Source organism: Coturnix japonica, chromosome 1 (genome assembly GCF_054131305.1).
Source record: "Coturnix japonica strain WE chromosome 1, WE-NBRP24, whole genome shotgun sequence".
NCBI lineage: Eukaryota > Metazoa > Chordata > Aves > Galliformes > Phasianidae > Coturnix > Coturnix japonica.
Window position 1 is genome coordinate 171,269,721 of NC_140663.1, and position 15,957 is coordinate 171,285,677.

Genomic DNA, 15,957 nt, shown 5'->3' on the forward strand with positions numbered 1-15,957 from the left:
ACAACGCTGCCCCTTACAGAGGAGGATGCCCTTTGGAAGAAGGATGGATGGATGTTGGGGAACAGGAGGTACTTTGGGGAACTCATAGAATTCCAACCAATTTCCAAGCATTACAATTGGAAAAGACCACCAAGATCATCCGGTCCAACCTCAACCCATCCCGACCATAGTGGTGGTGGGCTGATAGTTGAATACAATGATTTCAGCGGTCTTTTCCAAACCTTTATGATTCCATAATATCTGGTGGAGTGATATCCTTTGGTGAGGGAGGTGCACTTTGCAGGGCTTTAGGAAGGACGTTCTTTGTGAAGAACTCCCTTTAGAGACAATGCCGGCTTTTAGGGCGGGAGATGCTTTCAGATAAGGAAACAGTTTGCAGGGCAAACCGCACCCGCAGCCCATCATGGCCCAGACCCCAACAGGGGGGCAGGCGCAGAAACCCGGCCCCTCCCGGCTCAGCGCCGTCGCTCCGGGGCGGGCCCAGGCCTAGGCCCGGGGGCGTGGAAGCGGCGGGGCCGCAGGGTTTATTTCAAGGGCGGCAGTAGCGAAGGGGGGTGCTTGGTGTTATGGCTGGTTGTGTGCTGTGGGTCGTGGTGGCGGTGCTGGCCGTGCTGCCTGGGGGGCTGCGGGCCGACACGCCGGCAAACTGCTCGTACAACGATCTCCTGGGCGCATGGGAGCTCCGAGTCTGGCGGGCTGGCGGCCGACACGGCAACTGCTCGCAGGGGGGTGAGAGCCGATCCCGTCCTGCTCCCCTTCCACGGGTGGTCCGGCCTCGGGGTGGTGCGGGGGGACCATGTGAGCTGCAGGGAGAAGCCCGGGGGGTTGGAGGGTGCAGCTGCTGGGTGCTGGGGAACTGAAAGCGGTGGGCAGGAAGCATGTGGCTGTGTGCTGTGCTTGTTTAGCAGCCGGCCTGTTGGGTTTCTGTGTGTTACAGCTCTCTTGGTCACCGCAGTGGGCAGCCCTGTTACTACTTCTTTCTCTTCGTTAGTGTAATTTTGATTTGGATTCAGCTTGGTCTTTTTATTAGAGCCAGTGTCTCATGCCAGCTCGCTTCTTCCTTTGTAGTTTCAGTGTCCCTTCTGAGCTCAGCCTGTCCTGAAAGCAGCTCTTTGCAGCAGCAAAACGTGGTGTTGCTCTCTGGGGTTGTATCTGGCTGAGAGCTGGGAGCTTGCCTGGTAACCTTGCGAGGCAAAAACAGCATTTCTCTGGAGGGGGAGATAATAGCTTGCTATTACAGGTTACTACTTGATTATTGCTTGACTGTTATTTGAGGAATAGTTAATTCATAGCATCTAAGCAGTCTGTGTTTGATTGATAAGATCAGGCAGGTAGGAGCATGGGAGGTGAAGTTGGAATGTGAATCAGCAGTGTGGCCAAGAAGGCCATTGGCATCCTGGCTTGTGTCAGAAATAGTGCAGCCAGCAGGAGCAGGGATGCAATCAACCTCCTGTACTTGGCACTAGTATGGCTACACCTTGAGTGTTGTGTTAAGTTTTGGGCCCCTCAGTACAAGAAAGACATTGAGGTCTGGAGAAGGGCAATGAAACTGGTGAGGAGTCTGGAGTACAGGTCCTATAAGGAGTAGCAGAGGGAGCTGGGATTGTTTAGTGTGGGGGAGATCTCATCAGTCAGTCTCTACATCTTCCTGAAAGAAGACTATGGCAAGGTGAGGGTAGGCCTCTTCTCTTAGATAACAGTGATAGGATGAGAGATAAAGGCCTTAAGTTCTTCCAGGGAAGTTCAGGTTAGATATTAGGAAAAAATTATTCTCTGAAAGATTGGTGAGACATTGGCACAGGCTGCCCAGGGAGATGGTAGAGTCACCGTCTTTGGAGGCAATCAGGAAACGTGGAGATGTGGCACTGAAGGACATGGTGTGTAGGGATGGGTTGAGGTTGGAGTAGCTGATGTTAGTGGTCTTTTCCAACCTTCATGATCCTGTAATTGCTGTGAGGTGGTGTGGCCATCACCTGAAATGAGGTGCTTAAGGAGAATATTTGTCACTAAACAGTGTCTTGAGCTGTGTAACAAGTTGTGTTTATATAAGCTGGTGTTTTCCTGCAGCAGATTTTTGGTACTGCTGTTGTGGTTAATTAAATGTGCTAATATTGTCTAATGTTGGAAAAACGAGCACGTTGATGCACAAGGTAAGTGAGGTCCCTGTGGTGTATTTGCTTGATGTCTTTTGCAGGAGGCTTCATTGAGTGCACACTGTTTAACATCTTTTGTAGTAAAATAAATGCTTTCTACTCATTTTTAAACTTCAGTGTCTTCTTATCAATTGTTCTTGCAGGGCCAGTGGAAAAAACAGTGCTTGTGAATCTTCAGAAATTAGACGTGGCCCAGGATAGCCTGGGCAATTTTGGTTTCTTCACTTTGATTTACAATCAAGGCTTTGAAATCGTGCTAAACAACTACAAGTGGTTTGCATTTTTTAAGGTGAGTTAAATTGTTTTCTGCATCACTGGGTGTTGCTGAAGTGGCCTGTACTTGAGCTTCTCCTCACTTGTTGAGTGCCAAAGTAGAATAATGGGAGCGCTTGGCTTTCTTCATCTCTAACTTTTGCCTGGGTAACCAGCAAATGGCTGCCTACTTGAATTAAAAACAAAACAGAAAATGGTTGTTATTAGCTGGACGGGGAGAGCAGAAGTAATATTGTTTGAAAATTCTCTTAACAGTGCTGCTGCTTTTGCTTCTGGGTGTACTTACAGCAGTTAAAAACCTTCATGAAACTGACTTTTCCAGTAGCTTGGGGAAAAAAAAGAGTTGTTTCAGTTCTCTTTCTGACATCTTGCACTTAAATGAAATATCAGACATAATTGCTTTTATCTTTCCTTAAAGATCTTCTCAGATGTGTGAAATATAGCCTCTTCACTTTAGAAAGGTCATCTGTTCTCCCAGCGGAAGAACTTTTAGGAGCATTAATACCAGAGCAAATCTTAAATCTGTAAAGAACCTTCCTCCCCTTGGGTTTTTTTTTGTTGTTTGTTTTTCTGTTGTTTTTGTTTGTTTGTTTTTAATTCTCCAGTCCCTATTAATGACTTCAGATCAAGTTGAAAACAGTATTGTTATTAAGGGCAGGCAGAAGACCCAGTTGCTGAGGGGCACTCTGTGGCTTAGCTGATGAGTGGCGTTATGAATCTGAGGCACTGAGTGCAGTCCTTAGCAGGAGGTGTGAATGCATTTCTTCTTCACTTTATTAGTTGTGGTCTTGTTTGGTTTCAGATGAGTCAATAATAAATGCTCAGGCCTTGTCCTAGAATAGAACCTCTGAATGTGGGCTGCCAGTAAGGTTGATAATGAAATGACTTTCATTTCAAATCAGCTTCCTGGGAGCAGCTATTCTGAAGCTGGTGTTGTTACCTGTTAAGAAAAGTGAGCAATCTCTTCTTGGAGGACTGTAGTCCTAACTGAAGTGATACATGAAGCTCTGGCTAAGCTGTTAACATCCTCCATGCCTATGGGAGTCCACTTAATTTAATAGTATTGTACATGGACTAAGGCTCTGTTTCATCTCTAGCAGGTGGAATTCAGCAGACATAGATAAGTACACCATGGACATCATAGAAGGATATTTGAGCTAGAAGGCTGGGAATCCTTAGTTTCATACTGAACATTGAAATGCAGGCATGTTTAACAAGTCGCTATAGTGAGAAGTCAAGTCAGATATTGATTAGCAAAATAATTTGAGGAATTTAATCACAGAAACAACAACCTGCTCCAGAATATAGAGCTGTCTGCCACCAACTTGAAGGCAGCCTTAAGTCTGTGAAGGCTTTCAGTTGTGAAGTATTCTTCTGGAAGATGAGAGCCACATCAAGTAAAAGCTAAATACTGATCTGGTATTTTTCTCTCTGCTTGTGGAAGTGTAAGTGCTTTGATACGCAGGAGTGTTGTTAAACATTATACCAAAAATACTGGAATGTGCCCAAGGGAGAGCAACAAAGGTCCTGAAAATGCTAGAAATCATGACTTCGGAGTGGCTGATTGGTTTGAGCTTAGAACAAACTGCTAGGTGACCTCACTGCTGTCTGTGAGTTCCTTATGAGAGGAAGCAGGGAGGTGCTGATCTTTTATTTCTGGTGGCCAGTCATAGAATGCTGTAGGGAATGGTATGAAGCTGCGTTAGGCAATATTCAGGCTGGATATTAGAAAAAGTTCTTTACTGAGGTGGTGGTTGAGCCCTGGCACAGGCTTATGAGGAGAGTGGTCGTGGTCCCAAGTCTCTCATTGTTCAACAAGTGTTTGAACAACACTCCTTGATATGACCCATCTTTCAGATCACCATATGGGAGCCAGGAGTTGGACTCAGTCATCCCTGTGGGTCCCTGTCAGCTCAGGATATTGTATGATGAAGCAAGTTTTTTCAATAACATCTTTTAGGGAACTTGAGGAGGTCATCTGATTCAACATGCTGCTCAAAAACAGGGTGACTCAAATGTGCCTGAGCAGTAGCAAGGCAGCAGTAGCTTGTATTTCACGACCATGAAATCCATTTGTAAATAAATGGGTTCAATAATAGTTTTGTAGTTACTTTTGGTATTCATAGTGAGCTAGTTTGGACCGTAGAGTAGTAGTAAGGATTCCATCAACAAGATGTGCTTAAATTAAAGGCTTATTTCCTTAAAAATTAGAATAAGAATCCAAGTTGGTTACCTTCTGTATAATGTTTCATTCATGTTGTTGCTGTAAGAAAAGCCTGCATATTACTTAGAAGCATGAGGAAATATCACAGTGCTTAGGAAATAACTTTTTCTCTTGGATTTTTTTTTTTTTTTTTTTGCTAACAACTCATTGACTTTCTTGGGCAAGAATTTGTAATGCTGCCCATCATGAAACTATTATTTCACAATTGCCTATGGAAACTTGGTCAGGCTGTTTTTTTTTTTAAGGAAGAACTTCAACTTCTGTGGTGTATGTCTACTTTAATCCATTAATTATTCCAATACCTAAGGAATAAAAAATACTTAGTCTAGATAACTGAAAATGTGTTTGTTACCATCTAATGCAGTTTGCGTTCTTCTACAACCAATTCCATTGCCATCTACTGTAAAGCTTCTAAGGGAAAATAATGTACTTGGTGCAGTGCACACTTGAGAGTTTGTTTAAGGAACGGCTGCTTATTGTTTAAAATACTCATATCATTTGCATCTGAAAGTTATTTAATCATAGAGGAATTCATTTGCTTAGAATTGGTCATAATCTAGTAAAATGGGCTGAAGTAGAGTGTTAATGGGAAAGGACTGCCTGGAAATGGAGCAAGAGGAAATTGTGGAAGGCAGTCTCTTATGGTATTGCGTGGCCTTGATGGCTGTTTAGAAAGTGGTAAATGATAATAGGTAAAGTGCCTTTGGAATTCAGGGAAAGGAAGAAGTATTGTGCTTGCTGACACTTGCTTTGTAGCAAGACCATACTCTGTATTAAAACACTAGTTCTGTAATTGCCTATTGCTTTTACTACTTCATGAAATAACTTATTTCTCCCTGAAATAACTTCACAATTTGCACGCTATTCTGGATTTACCCATTGATTTTTGGATTGATGTTCTTTGCTTTTTCGTGGAGCAATTGTGGTGGTGATTTCCAAAAGAAGGATTTCATGCTGCTGACTCATTTTGGAAGAGCTAAATTGTTTATCCCAGCATCTCAGTGAATTAGGCAATTTTTTCAAATACTGATGTGTGCATATATGTGTATATGCACACAGTTATATTATTACATTTAAAAATGCTCTGAAGTTGGTCTCATTCAATCCTCAGACTTCTGCTCTTCTGAAAGAGTAGCCATATGAGAAAGCCTTGCATGTCTTCTGTCTTGGCTGTGAGGTTGTGCTTGTCAGGAAAGCAGTTGTCGTTTAAGATCTGCTCATGAACTTCTGTTTCACTGCAGTCAAGTTACTTGGCTAAAGTGCCATTACCATGACAGAACAGATAACCTGTCTTGATTGATCTACTGTGATGCCTTAGCACTCTCCTCATTCAGCCATTCAGCAGAGTTGAACAGCTCTATTTCGTACAGATAATAGCTGTACTTCAGCCAATATATGTGTTTCAAGCATAGGGGCTCAGCTGATGCTAGCTGAACTTGCCGTGTAATTCTTCAACATTAAACAAGAATAAACTTATAATAACTAAAAAGAATGATGAGATTTTTATCTGAAGTGTTTCTCTAGCTGTGCTGCTGTACTGTGTGGATATAGACACAGCTTGTTCTCTGATAATGCATGTTTCGTTTAGGTTTCTTTCAGTAGACTTGTTCCAGTGACTTACTGTGATCTCACTGACTTTACAAGTTATTTATTGTTCAACCTGGGGAGTATAGGCAAATAACTTTCTACACAGAAGTGGTTTGGATGAGCTTACTATACTGAACTTGGATGTGGGGTAGCTATACTGACTCCTGACGGAAGCTTTAGCATTTTTGTTATATGATGTTATATAAACACCTCCAGAATCCTTATAGGACTTCAAAGCGTCTTTTGTTTGTTTTTAAGTGATTATAGTAGCACAGCATAAAAAGCTAGAATGAGCTGAAAAGGAACACTGGAACTTTTAATTATTATTCCATGTCTCTTGTAGTATTTGCTTATTGTTAAGTCTAGTATATTGGAGAGATAAATTGTACAGTTTGTCCCTTAAACAAAGTGGTATTACTCAAATCTTCAACTTCAAACTTTCGAGTTGTATTCTAGCAGCTATTTCAGATGGCAAAAAAATAGATTATAAAGTATTTCACTATGCAAGGTAAGCTTTTTCAGACTATCTGTACTAAGCTCTCCCAGGCTCACTTGGTGATGTTTCCCTCTTGCAGGTTATTCTCCCATTTCCCAACACACCAGATCTACTTAACCAGGGTCTTAATTGCTGAAATAACCAGCCTAAGCAAGTGGAAGTAACTAAAGTTTAAATTTCAAGATGTTACAATAAAAGTCTGAATATGTTTTTACTCTATTGCTGAAATCTAAATGTCAGAGTTGCTAGTGTTTAATTCTGCAAATGAATTGAAAGTTTATTTCTAATGTCATTAGCTGGACTAGCTAACTAGCAAGGTGCTTCTGCTGTTTTCCTGGAGTGTAAATGTGAGAGTATATGTCTCAAAGCTGCAGGATGTTCTTTGGAGCCAAGGAAATGCAGATGTAGTTTATATCTACTTGCATTCTATATCAGGTAGCAACGTAGCAGTTTGTTCTGATAGTCCTAATTTTTTATGTCTGCACGGTAAGGTGTCTGCTGTCCTATTCCAATTTAAACTGTACTCCTGATGTTATAATGCATAGGTGTGCTTGTAATCTTTATAAGAAATGAGAGGCAAATCCTCATTTTTCTCATCACGTTTAACATCGGTGGCAATCCTAGAATTTAAGTAGACTAATGGGGCTGAATGTTGACAGCAGTAGCTGTAAAAGGGGAGACAGGATGGTAACCTGAGTGTGCTGAAGTGGTGTGTCCAGTAAAGTCTCTATCCTTTCGTTCTTACCTGTTAGGGAAATTAAATTGGAATTGGAACATACTGTTTTTACTAGCAAGGCCAGTACTCAGAGTGGTTATGTAGTCTAGTTTAAATCTGTTTAGAGGCATCACTGCAAGCCACTGCTGTTTTTCATTGATGAGCCTACGAAGCACCACTCTGTTGAAACAGTTACAAAATCCATGTACAGTTGTAAATCTGCAAGTGCTGGGTGGGATTTAATGAAGAATTCTTGGATTAGGGAGTTTGTATTCTGTTGAAGTAATCTGTGGTTGGAAGAGTGTGGGATCACTTTTCAGTGGTCGCAGATATGGCGCAATAATCCACAGAGACCTTGGAAAGAAGGCTAAATATTAAGGCACCTTTTATACTTCAACTAGAAAGTAACTGTTCAACCCAGAGACTTACATTGTTAGTTAATACAGGTACTAATATATAGTTTGCTGCTATAAGTGTAAGTCACAACCCAGCTGTCCTTAGGCAAGTTGATGAAAATTGCTTTCATCTGCTTAGAGCTTATTTGATGCTTTCTTCTGAAATTAAACACAAAATAAGGTTGATCTATTATGTTTGGCCATTCTCTCTGAAACAGCATGGGTGGGGACTATTGCTATGCTGACAAATGTGTATATTCAATACAAGCATAATCTCTTCACAGTATAAAAAAGAAGGCCTGAATGTAACCAGCTACTGTAATGAGACTCTGCCAGGATGGGTCCATGATGTACTTGGCCACAATTGGGCTTGCTTCAGTGGACAGAAGGTTTCTTCATCATCTTCAGATGTTCATATAAACCAGCTACCTCTCCAGAAACCTAGAGGAGGGTAAGTAACAGATATTCCACTGATAATTCACATTTGGCAACTGTGCTTCAGGTTTCGGCAGGTTCATTTAACATAGTTCAATCTTGTGACTAGAGATAAAGTTAATGCCAGTGGTAATGTTTGAATAAACTTCGTGTGTACAAAGATGGGAGGCTGTGCCAGTCACATCACACAGCTGCTCCTTCAGTCTGTGTCTTCATGCATTTTCTGTTTAAGCCCAGCTTTAGAACTGGGCTGATTGAGGTGCTAGTATCTAGCAAGTTATGACCTGTCTCAAATGTCAAAAGTTTTGTCTTGATTGTATAGTTGCATAACTCCTCATTTCTGCCTGGTAGAAGGCTCTTCCTGAACTAGAGCCTCCTCCACATTTAATTTGGTATGTGCGTTTATATTTCAATCCCAGTCCTTTTATTCATTGTACTGTTTTGTTTCTTGATTGCAGGCTTTTTAGCAGACGCTTTGTGCACAACTTTGACTTTGTAAATGCTATCAATAATTACCAGAAGTCCTGGAGAGCAACAAGATATGAGGAGTATGATAATTTTTCCCTGGAAGAACTAACAAGAAGAGCTGGGGGTCTCTATTCCAGGACTTCACGGTACTGCAGCCTTTTGGTTTGCCATCAACAGCTATACTCATCTTTCCTCGCTTTTCCTAGATGAATATTGGATAAAAAATGTAGATCCTTAGTGTTTCAGGTCCTCTAGCTCACTTTCATACTTTTGTCCTTTTGAATAACAATTCCTAACATGTACTTTCTCAAGCAGCTGAGACAAATGGAGTCATCTCCCTTTTAATCTTACCTTGCCTAGTTACCTCCGGGTGAACTCCTACATACAGAGAAGAGGGAATAGTCTTGAGTAGACAGCTGTGTGATATTGTGACCATCAGTTGCTCGCTTGCTATTGCTGTCAGCCTCTGCATGGCTGTCTTCTTGGTTCTGCTAGTTCATAATTGCAATTAAAAAGCTGGGAAGTGCATTCCATTGTTAAACATGGAGGAAGATTTTCTAAGGGAAGTCCTTGGTTACTGTGGTAGCCTGTCTTGCCTACAGACAGGGTCCTTCATAATTGGAGTGATTTCTCAGTTTCAGTGAAGTCACCCAGAGAGTATATTTAGAGTCTTGCAGGTCACATGACAGATTGGCAATAAGTATGAATATATGGTCCTACATTACATCATTAATGTGAAAACTGGAGTTATTCAGATTGCTTCCTTTCTTGATGGCAGCTTTTCCTTTGATACTGCTGTGAGTGGAGTGCTACAAATCCTTTCTAAGCTGTGTCGATTTTATGTTTTTTGAAGAACATTGTAAGATGTAAAAATTGATTTGGATGGGAGTATTTCTATAGTTGCTGAAAGTTCACACCTCTGGTTAGGGCAAATACTTTAATCTGCTTGTAGATACTTCATAATATGGTTCCCTTTGGGAGGGATCTGAGTTGGTCTTGCATCCTGTTTAAACTAATCTTTTGAGATGGGTGCTTACTTGGTGTAAATGGAGGCTACTTCAAATTGTTTAATGTGAAACTATGTGAAAAAGGATGGAATGTGACTACTGAGTGTTAACATGTTGTTTCCTTATTATTAATGTTACTTAAGTGTTTTCTTCTCTTTAGGCCAAAGCCTGCCCCTCTAACACCTGAGTTACTCAAAAAAGTTTCAGGCTTACCAGAATCCTGGGACTGGAGGAATGTGAATGGTGTCAATTATGTCAGCCCTGTTAGGAATCAAGGTAAAATATACATATATATTTATAAGTCTGAAATGCAGTAAATCTCCATTGATGTACTCTGTAGGTTGCTGTTTACAAGGTTTTATCTTACTTGCATAGGGTCTTGCAGTTGATATATTGCTTCTTTACTATGAGTAACCTGTGGAAACTTTGTGGAATCCTGGCTGACAACACTGCCAAAATAGAATGTTTTAGTTCTGGTAGCGCTGTTATATTAGCAGTGTCTTTTGCTAAAGTAAAAGCCAGCAACCACAGTGTCCTACATAAAGACAGCTGTCAAGCTTTATGTGAATAGTCTCAGTCATGGCCTTCTGTGTGCTGACAGAATTATGTGCACTTCATTTTTTTTTTTCTTGTTTCTGCTGATGGCAAATTACCATGCAGCATTAATGATTAACTCACAAAAGTTGTCTTATCAGTTTGTGAACTTCAGCACTTTCTTACATAGTTACTTGCAAGATGAGATGTAATTTGCTATGAAAAGTATGTGTATGATAGATTATATACAACATCCCATGTACTCAAAATAGGTGTAAACATACACAAAGTGTCCTCTTCCATTGGCATTGTGATGTGAGATACTTTTTTATTTCCCAATTAAATAGCTACATACTGATTTATTCAATCAATGCATGCCTTCCCTGTTGTAGTAGAAAACAAATTTCCACCTGCAACTGGGTAATTACCAGCAACTTTGAAAAGCAAAATGTGCATTTGTGTGGTGGTGAGGGAGGAGGTTACTTATATAACTGGACCTACATCTACAATTTAGTTCTGCCAAATCTGCCTGCTAGATTCCTGATAGAAAAAGCATTGAAAGTCTTGTGGGAGTTCTAGATCACAAGCTGTCACCTCACATCACTGAGGGATGGTGACAGGAAATGATACAGTCCTGTAATTTCTCCTTATGTGAACTGCAAATGTCCCAAGAGTTGTTTCACTTTCCAAACTGAGGAACACTCAGTCTGAAGCTTACTCTTTTCCCTATGCATTGCTGCAAGATTTCCCTAAGTTAGAATGTTCTGAGGCTTCTGGTAACAAAAGTGCCTGTATTTTTTCTGTAATCTGAGAAACCATGCTGAGTGTATTAAATGTCTATGCAATATGCACTCTGCTCTATTAAATAAGGATCCTAGCCTTCAGGCTTTCAGAAAACAAACAAACAAAAAACCCCAACAACAGAAAAAAGTACCCACCAATTAAGTTCTGCTTATTGTAGATTGTGTGATTTTCTGAGGCACTGAGTTCTTGATTTAAAATGGTTATTAGGTGAGTAATTAGAACATGACGTGATGGAAAAGACTATAAGCAGTAGGAAGCATGTTGTCTGGTAGATACAGAGAGAACTGTATGAATTAAAAGATCATGGTATTCCAGTTGTCACATGATTGTTAAGTCACTGCTTTTTATCTAAGGATTTCAAATATAGCTTGTGAACTGAACAAGAATTAAAAGATAAATTTTTGTTCTTTGTATAATACTTCGAGACATGGCAGGCTTCATGTAACTACAGTTGTCTTCGATGCTAATACTTAGAGGCAGATTATAGAGCAGTAATGGTATTTCAGCCAAGATGTGTATCTTCTTGAAGGCAGCCTTGCCATTGCTTGATATCAAATTTTCTGGGCAGGAAAGGAGAGAAACCTAAATATTGTGTTAGCCTTACCATGCAACTCCAGTTTCTGCTAACTAACACAGACTTTTTGCTGATAAAAATGAGTGGAAAGTCTGGTCAGCTGATTGTTTCCTAGATGCTGCATCCCCTCCTTATTATTCCTCAACATCTATCAGCCCTTTTCTACAGAGCAAGTGGCATCTTATTTGGCTGAAGCTTTAATTGTGTCTGGAGGAGTGAATATCTAGAAAGCCTCAGGGAAAACAGCTGAGAAGTTGACTCCCTGCTGTTAGTGTACTTTGCACATAATGAACTGCACGAATACCCCTATGATCAGAGTTTTTTAAAAAAAAGTTATATATCTGTTCTTTTTATATGTAGCAACCACCCCAACAGATTTCAGATTGAAACGATTGCATTGATTGTATGTCAAAAACACAACAAAGTTTTCTGCAGCATGGCCCATGTTGGATGCTGTGACTGTACAATGGCACCTTTCACTGCTTCAGCTAGCCCTGCTGTGCAAAAAGCATTCTTCTTCAGGCTGATTTTTGCCCCTTCTTTTCAGAGATGCATCTAATTCAGTGAAGGTGCAATTTCCCCAAGTCTTGCTTTTGTTATAGCTCTGCTTTTACACACCTACACAGTTCAAGAAAAACTACTTTGTTTTGTTCCTTAAGCCTCCCTCCTTTTCATAGCCCTGCAATTCTTGCCTTTCCTACTGTCAGGAAACAAAAGGAAATTGGGCACCGTGGTGACAACCAGATAAAATAGGACCTCATCCAAGTAATTGTCCTCTTCTGTGATGCATGTCATTCTACTTCTAGAGGTTTTTAATGTGCTACTAAAATTTCCTAGGAACAGAAGAGACCTAAAACTAGAAGTATTACTAAATTTTGTTAGAGAAGTAGGAGACTTAGCTCTTTGCCAAGCTACAGAAGGGAAGTTTAAGTGCCTTGGAAAATCCAGTGTACAGTTAGATGTTCCTGAGGAAATAAAGGGAACTGGGTTGAATATATGATATCAAACCTTTTGTTTATACCACTAGGCTCCTCAAAGTGAGTTATTTTGGGGTTGGTTCTAGAGGTCAAATGTTTTAACAGGAGATTACAGCGCTAAATCCATTGATAGGTTGAAGTAATCTAGAACAGTGTTAACTTAAAGTAGTTCACTCCCCATCAGTGAAAGGGTTATAATCTGAGGCATTAGGTTGTGTGGCATTTCTGCTGTGATATGGTCCCTATAGATTCATTCAGAATGAATAGCATGGATGTTAAGTGATAGTGCTGAAAAATCCTGAAGAGTAGAATACAGTCTTTTATTCTGGAATAACTCGGTGTTGTTTAAAAAACAAAACAGTTGCTAAAACTGTTTTGAACAAAACTGCTTACAGACCTGGAAGGTAAATGTACGTTTAAAGTTCTTGCTCTGTCAGCGTTCAACTCATAATTACTATGTCAGTCTGTCAAGTTTTAACTCTTGTCAGTGCAATCTAATCATACTGGTACCTGAATTCAGGTGACTCAACTTGTTTATGTGACTGTCTGCTCATGTTGTTTTGTGATGTTTTTGTTGTTGTTGTTCTTTATTTCATTCCTTAGCATCATGTGGCAGCTGTTATGCATTTGCCTCCATGGGCATGCTGGAATCAAGAATTCGTATTCTCACAAACAACACTCAGAAGCCAGTCTTTAGTCCCCAGCAGGTTGTATCTTGCAGCCAGTATTCTCAGGGTAAGTACACTGGTACATACAAAGTTAACTTTTGGTAATAATGATACTGCAAAAGTACTTTCAAAACTTACACACCTTTCTCTCACATGTGATTTTGTTCTGTTGTCAGAATAATCTGGCGAGCTACACATTACAGAACATTTTTCTGAAAGATGGTTAAAAATACACCGGAGTTGTCAGCCCACTTTGCTATTGGGGTTGACACTGGGCTGCGAATAGATGGTCTCCATATTAAGGATGTAACTGGATTTTAAGTGGTCTCCTGGCCAATGAGTTGGGCTGAAAATATAGCTAAGTTGCAATCCATGCCTAGAAAGAAAGGAACCAAGTGTTCTGAAAGCATATTCAGAGAGGAAAAGAACATATGGAGAGGGGGGAGATGAGCAAAAGCAGTGACTAAAGCTTTACATCTTTAGAGGAGAGTACCCATGCTGTAACAGCTTTTTTTTGTAGTGCATAATCAGCTGCTGTTCTTGATGTCAGGAGCAAATCGTTGAGGAGGTGGTCCATGTATTTGCACGTTTCCAATACAGTTCCCACTGTGCTTTGAGTTTTCTTGTGTGTAATTTAGAAAGCTAGCTATAAGTAACTAGAATATTAGGATAATTGGAGGCACTGCAACTTGTCTTCAGTTCTTTAATCTGAAGGTATGCCAGTGTTTGAGTGGGAACATCCTCCATATCAAAGAATTTTTCAAGGGAATAACCAGACATTTTTTGTTTAGGTTGTGATGGTGGCTTCCCATACCTCATTGCTGGGAAATATGTCCAAGACTTCGGTGTGGTGGAAGAAGACTGCTTCCCTTACACAGCCCAAGATTCTCCATGCTTGTTCAAGCGCAGCTGTTATCACTACTACACTTCTGAGTACCACTATGTTGGTGGTTTCTATGGAGCCTGCAATGAAGCCCTGATGAAACTTGAGCTTGTTCTGGGTGGGCCAATGGCTGTTGCCTTTGAAGTTTATAATGATTTCATGTTTTATAAAGAGGGAATCTACCATCACACTGGGCTGAAGGATGATTTCAACCCTTTTGAACTGACCAATCATGCTGTCTTGCTGGTAGGCTATGGTAAAGACCCTAAAAGTGGTGAGAAATTCTGGATCGTCAAGAACAGTTGGGGCACCTCATGGGGAGAAGACGGTTACTTCAGAATCCGTCGTGGCACTGATGAATGTGCAATTGAAAGTATTGCAGTGGCTGCCACTCCTATTCCAAAACTATAAATGCAGAGGTCTTATTGAGTGCCTTTGAGAAGGAAATATTCTTTTATGGGAACGTACCAATTTTTAGAGAATGGTTAAAATCCATTCTCTAGCTTAAACAAATGAGCTTTAATGACATTTTTCAGACTAGAGAGAAGAGCTTTGCTAGGTGAGGATGCTGAACTGTGTACTGTAGGCTTCCACTCTGGAGTCTAACAGTAGATCACCTAGAATGCAGTTGGCATTTTGTTAACAGTGATGATAATTATTAATCACGGGATATACATTTTCCTGTCACCAGTTACTTTGTTTTTCTTTTTTGCCATGGACAATCTTGAATATCACAGCAAGTGATAATCTGTAACTACTCTGAAAGGACACTGTAGTGCCTTACTTCTCAGAAATCATGAAGTCACTGCAGTTCAGAACTGAAGTGTGTGTTGGAGAGGGAAATGGGCAATTCTGCTGATTAAAGGGAGATTTTAAAGCTTTAAGTGTCCTGCAAAGGCTGCAAATCAAACCCTTATGATGCTGAAAATCAATTTTGCATTTTGGCCTGTTACTGAATGCTCCAGTTCTGGATTTTATTCCTGTACTTTGCAATTGATCATCTCAGAGTCCAATAAAAATTACCCTACTCCTATAGTTGTTTATACTTGAAGTAGTTTTGAACTTGTCAATAACTTTTTGCTTTAGCAGTATGTGTAATGACTGGAATGGAGGGTGAAAGGGAGGATGAATTAAAATCATCCATGTAAAGCCAAGATTCTTACTGCTATGTCAAGTAAGCTTGGAAGTGCCAAACAAGGTTATCCAGGAGACAGGTAGTCCTTGCTGAGTAAACTGGCTAGATTCCCCACTAATGCTCCTTTTTAGTCCCTCCCTGCTCATCTCTGTCATTTTAAAATATGCAGGGAAGAAGAATAGAACTGAGGGGCAGATGGGAGTTCGAACGCTTAAAATGAGCCATTAGCTTCTAGGTGAAATTAGTACTTTGTTATTGCAGCAGTACTTGGCTTTTGCTGCTCACAGAAGTAAGCAAGAGTGTCCTGAAAATGAGACCTAGTAGAAGAATGTGTGGAAGAAAATTTCAATAATCTGCTATGGTAACGGATGCCTCAAACAGTATTTTGTATATAAAATATATTCAAGGACATGAAGAACTCTACATGGATGAAGTGTCTGCTAGTGACTGAAGTGTCTCATCTAAATTAGATGGGAAAACTCCTTTTTACTTCAGTTTTCCATGGAGAAAATACATCAAACTATGCTGACAGCAGTCTCCAGGATAACCTAGTGTCATCTGGATCACTTTAGCTGGAGTGTGTTGTCAGTGGGGAAGGAGCAGGTTACTTTCAACTTGTTCCTTCCTGA

The 15,957-nt window shown here is 40.4% G+C and overlaps 1 protein-coding gene across 1 annotated transcript; it reads left to right on the forward strand.

Moving 5' to 3' along the window:
• The first annotated feature begins 488 nt into the window (after window positions 1-488).
• On the forward strand, window positions 489-15,226 carry CTSC (cathepsin C). The gene is made up of 7 exons (XM_015852352.3): window positions 489-729; window positions 2,297-2,442; window positions 8,128-8,294; window positions 8,737-8,892; window positions 9,914-10,029; window positions 13,246-13,377; window positions 14,102-15,226. The coding sequence occupies exons 1-7, from the start codon at window positions 567-569 to the stop codon at window positions 14,602-14,604; spliced, it is 1,383 nt and encodes a 460-aa protein (XP_015707838.3). The 5' UTR covers window positions 489-566; the 3' UTR covers window positions 14,605-15,226.
• The last annotated feature ends 731 nt before the right edge of the window (window positions 15,227-15,957 follow it).

Bases quoted from the DNA above. Each gene is read 5' to 3' on its own strand.
- CTSC (XM_015852352.3), top strand. From the start codon at position 567: ATGGCTGGTTGTGTGCTGTGGGTCGTGGTGGCGGTGCTGGCCGTGCTG. The intron at 8,893-9,913 runs GTACTGCAGCCT...TCTTCTCTTTAG, and splicing joins CTCTATTCCAGGACTTCACG to GCCAAAGCCTGCCCCTCTAA. The intron at 13,378-14,101 runs GTAAGTACACTG...TTTTTTGTTTAG, and splicing joins TTGCAGCCAGTATTCTCAGG to GTTGTGATGGTGGCTTCCCA.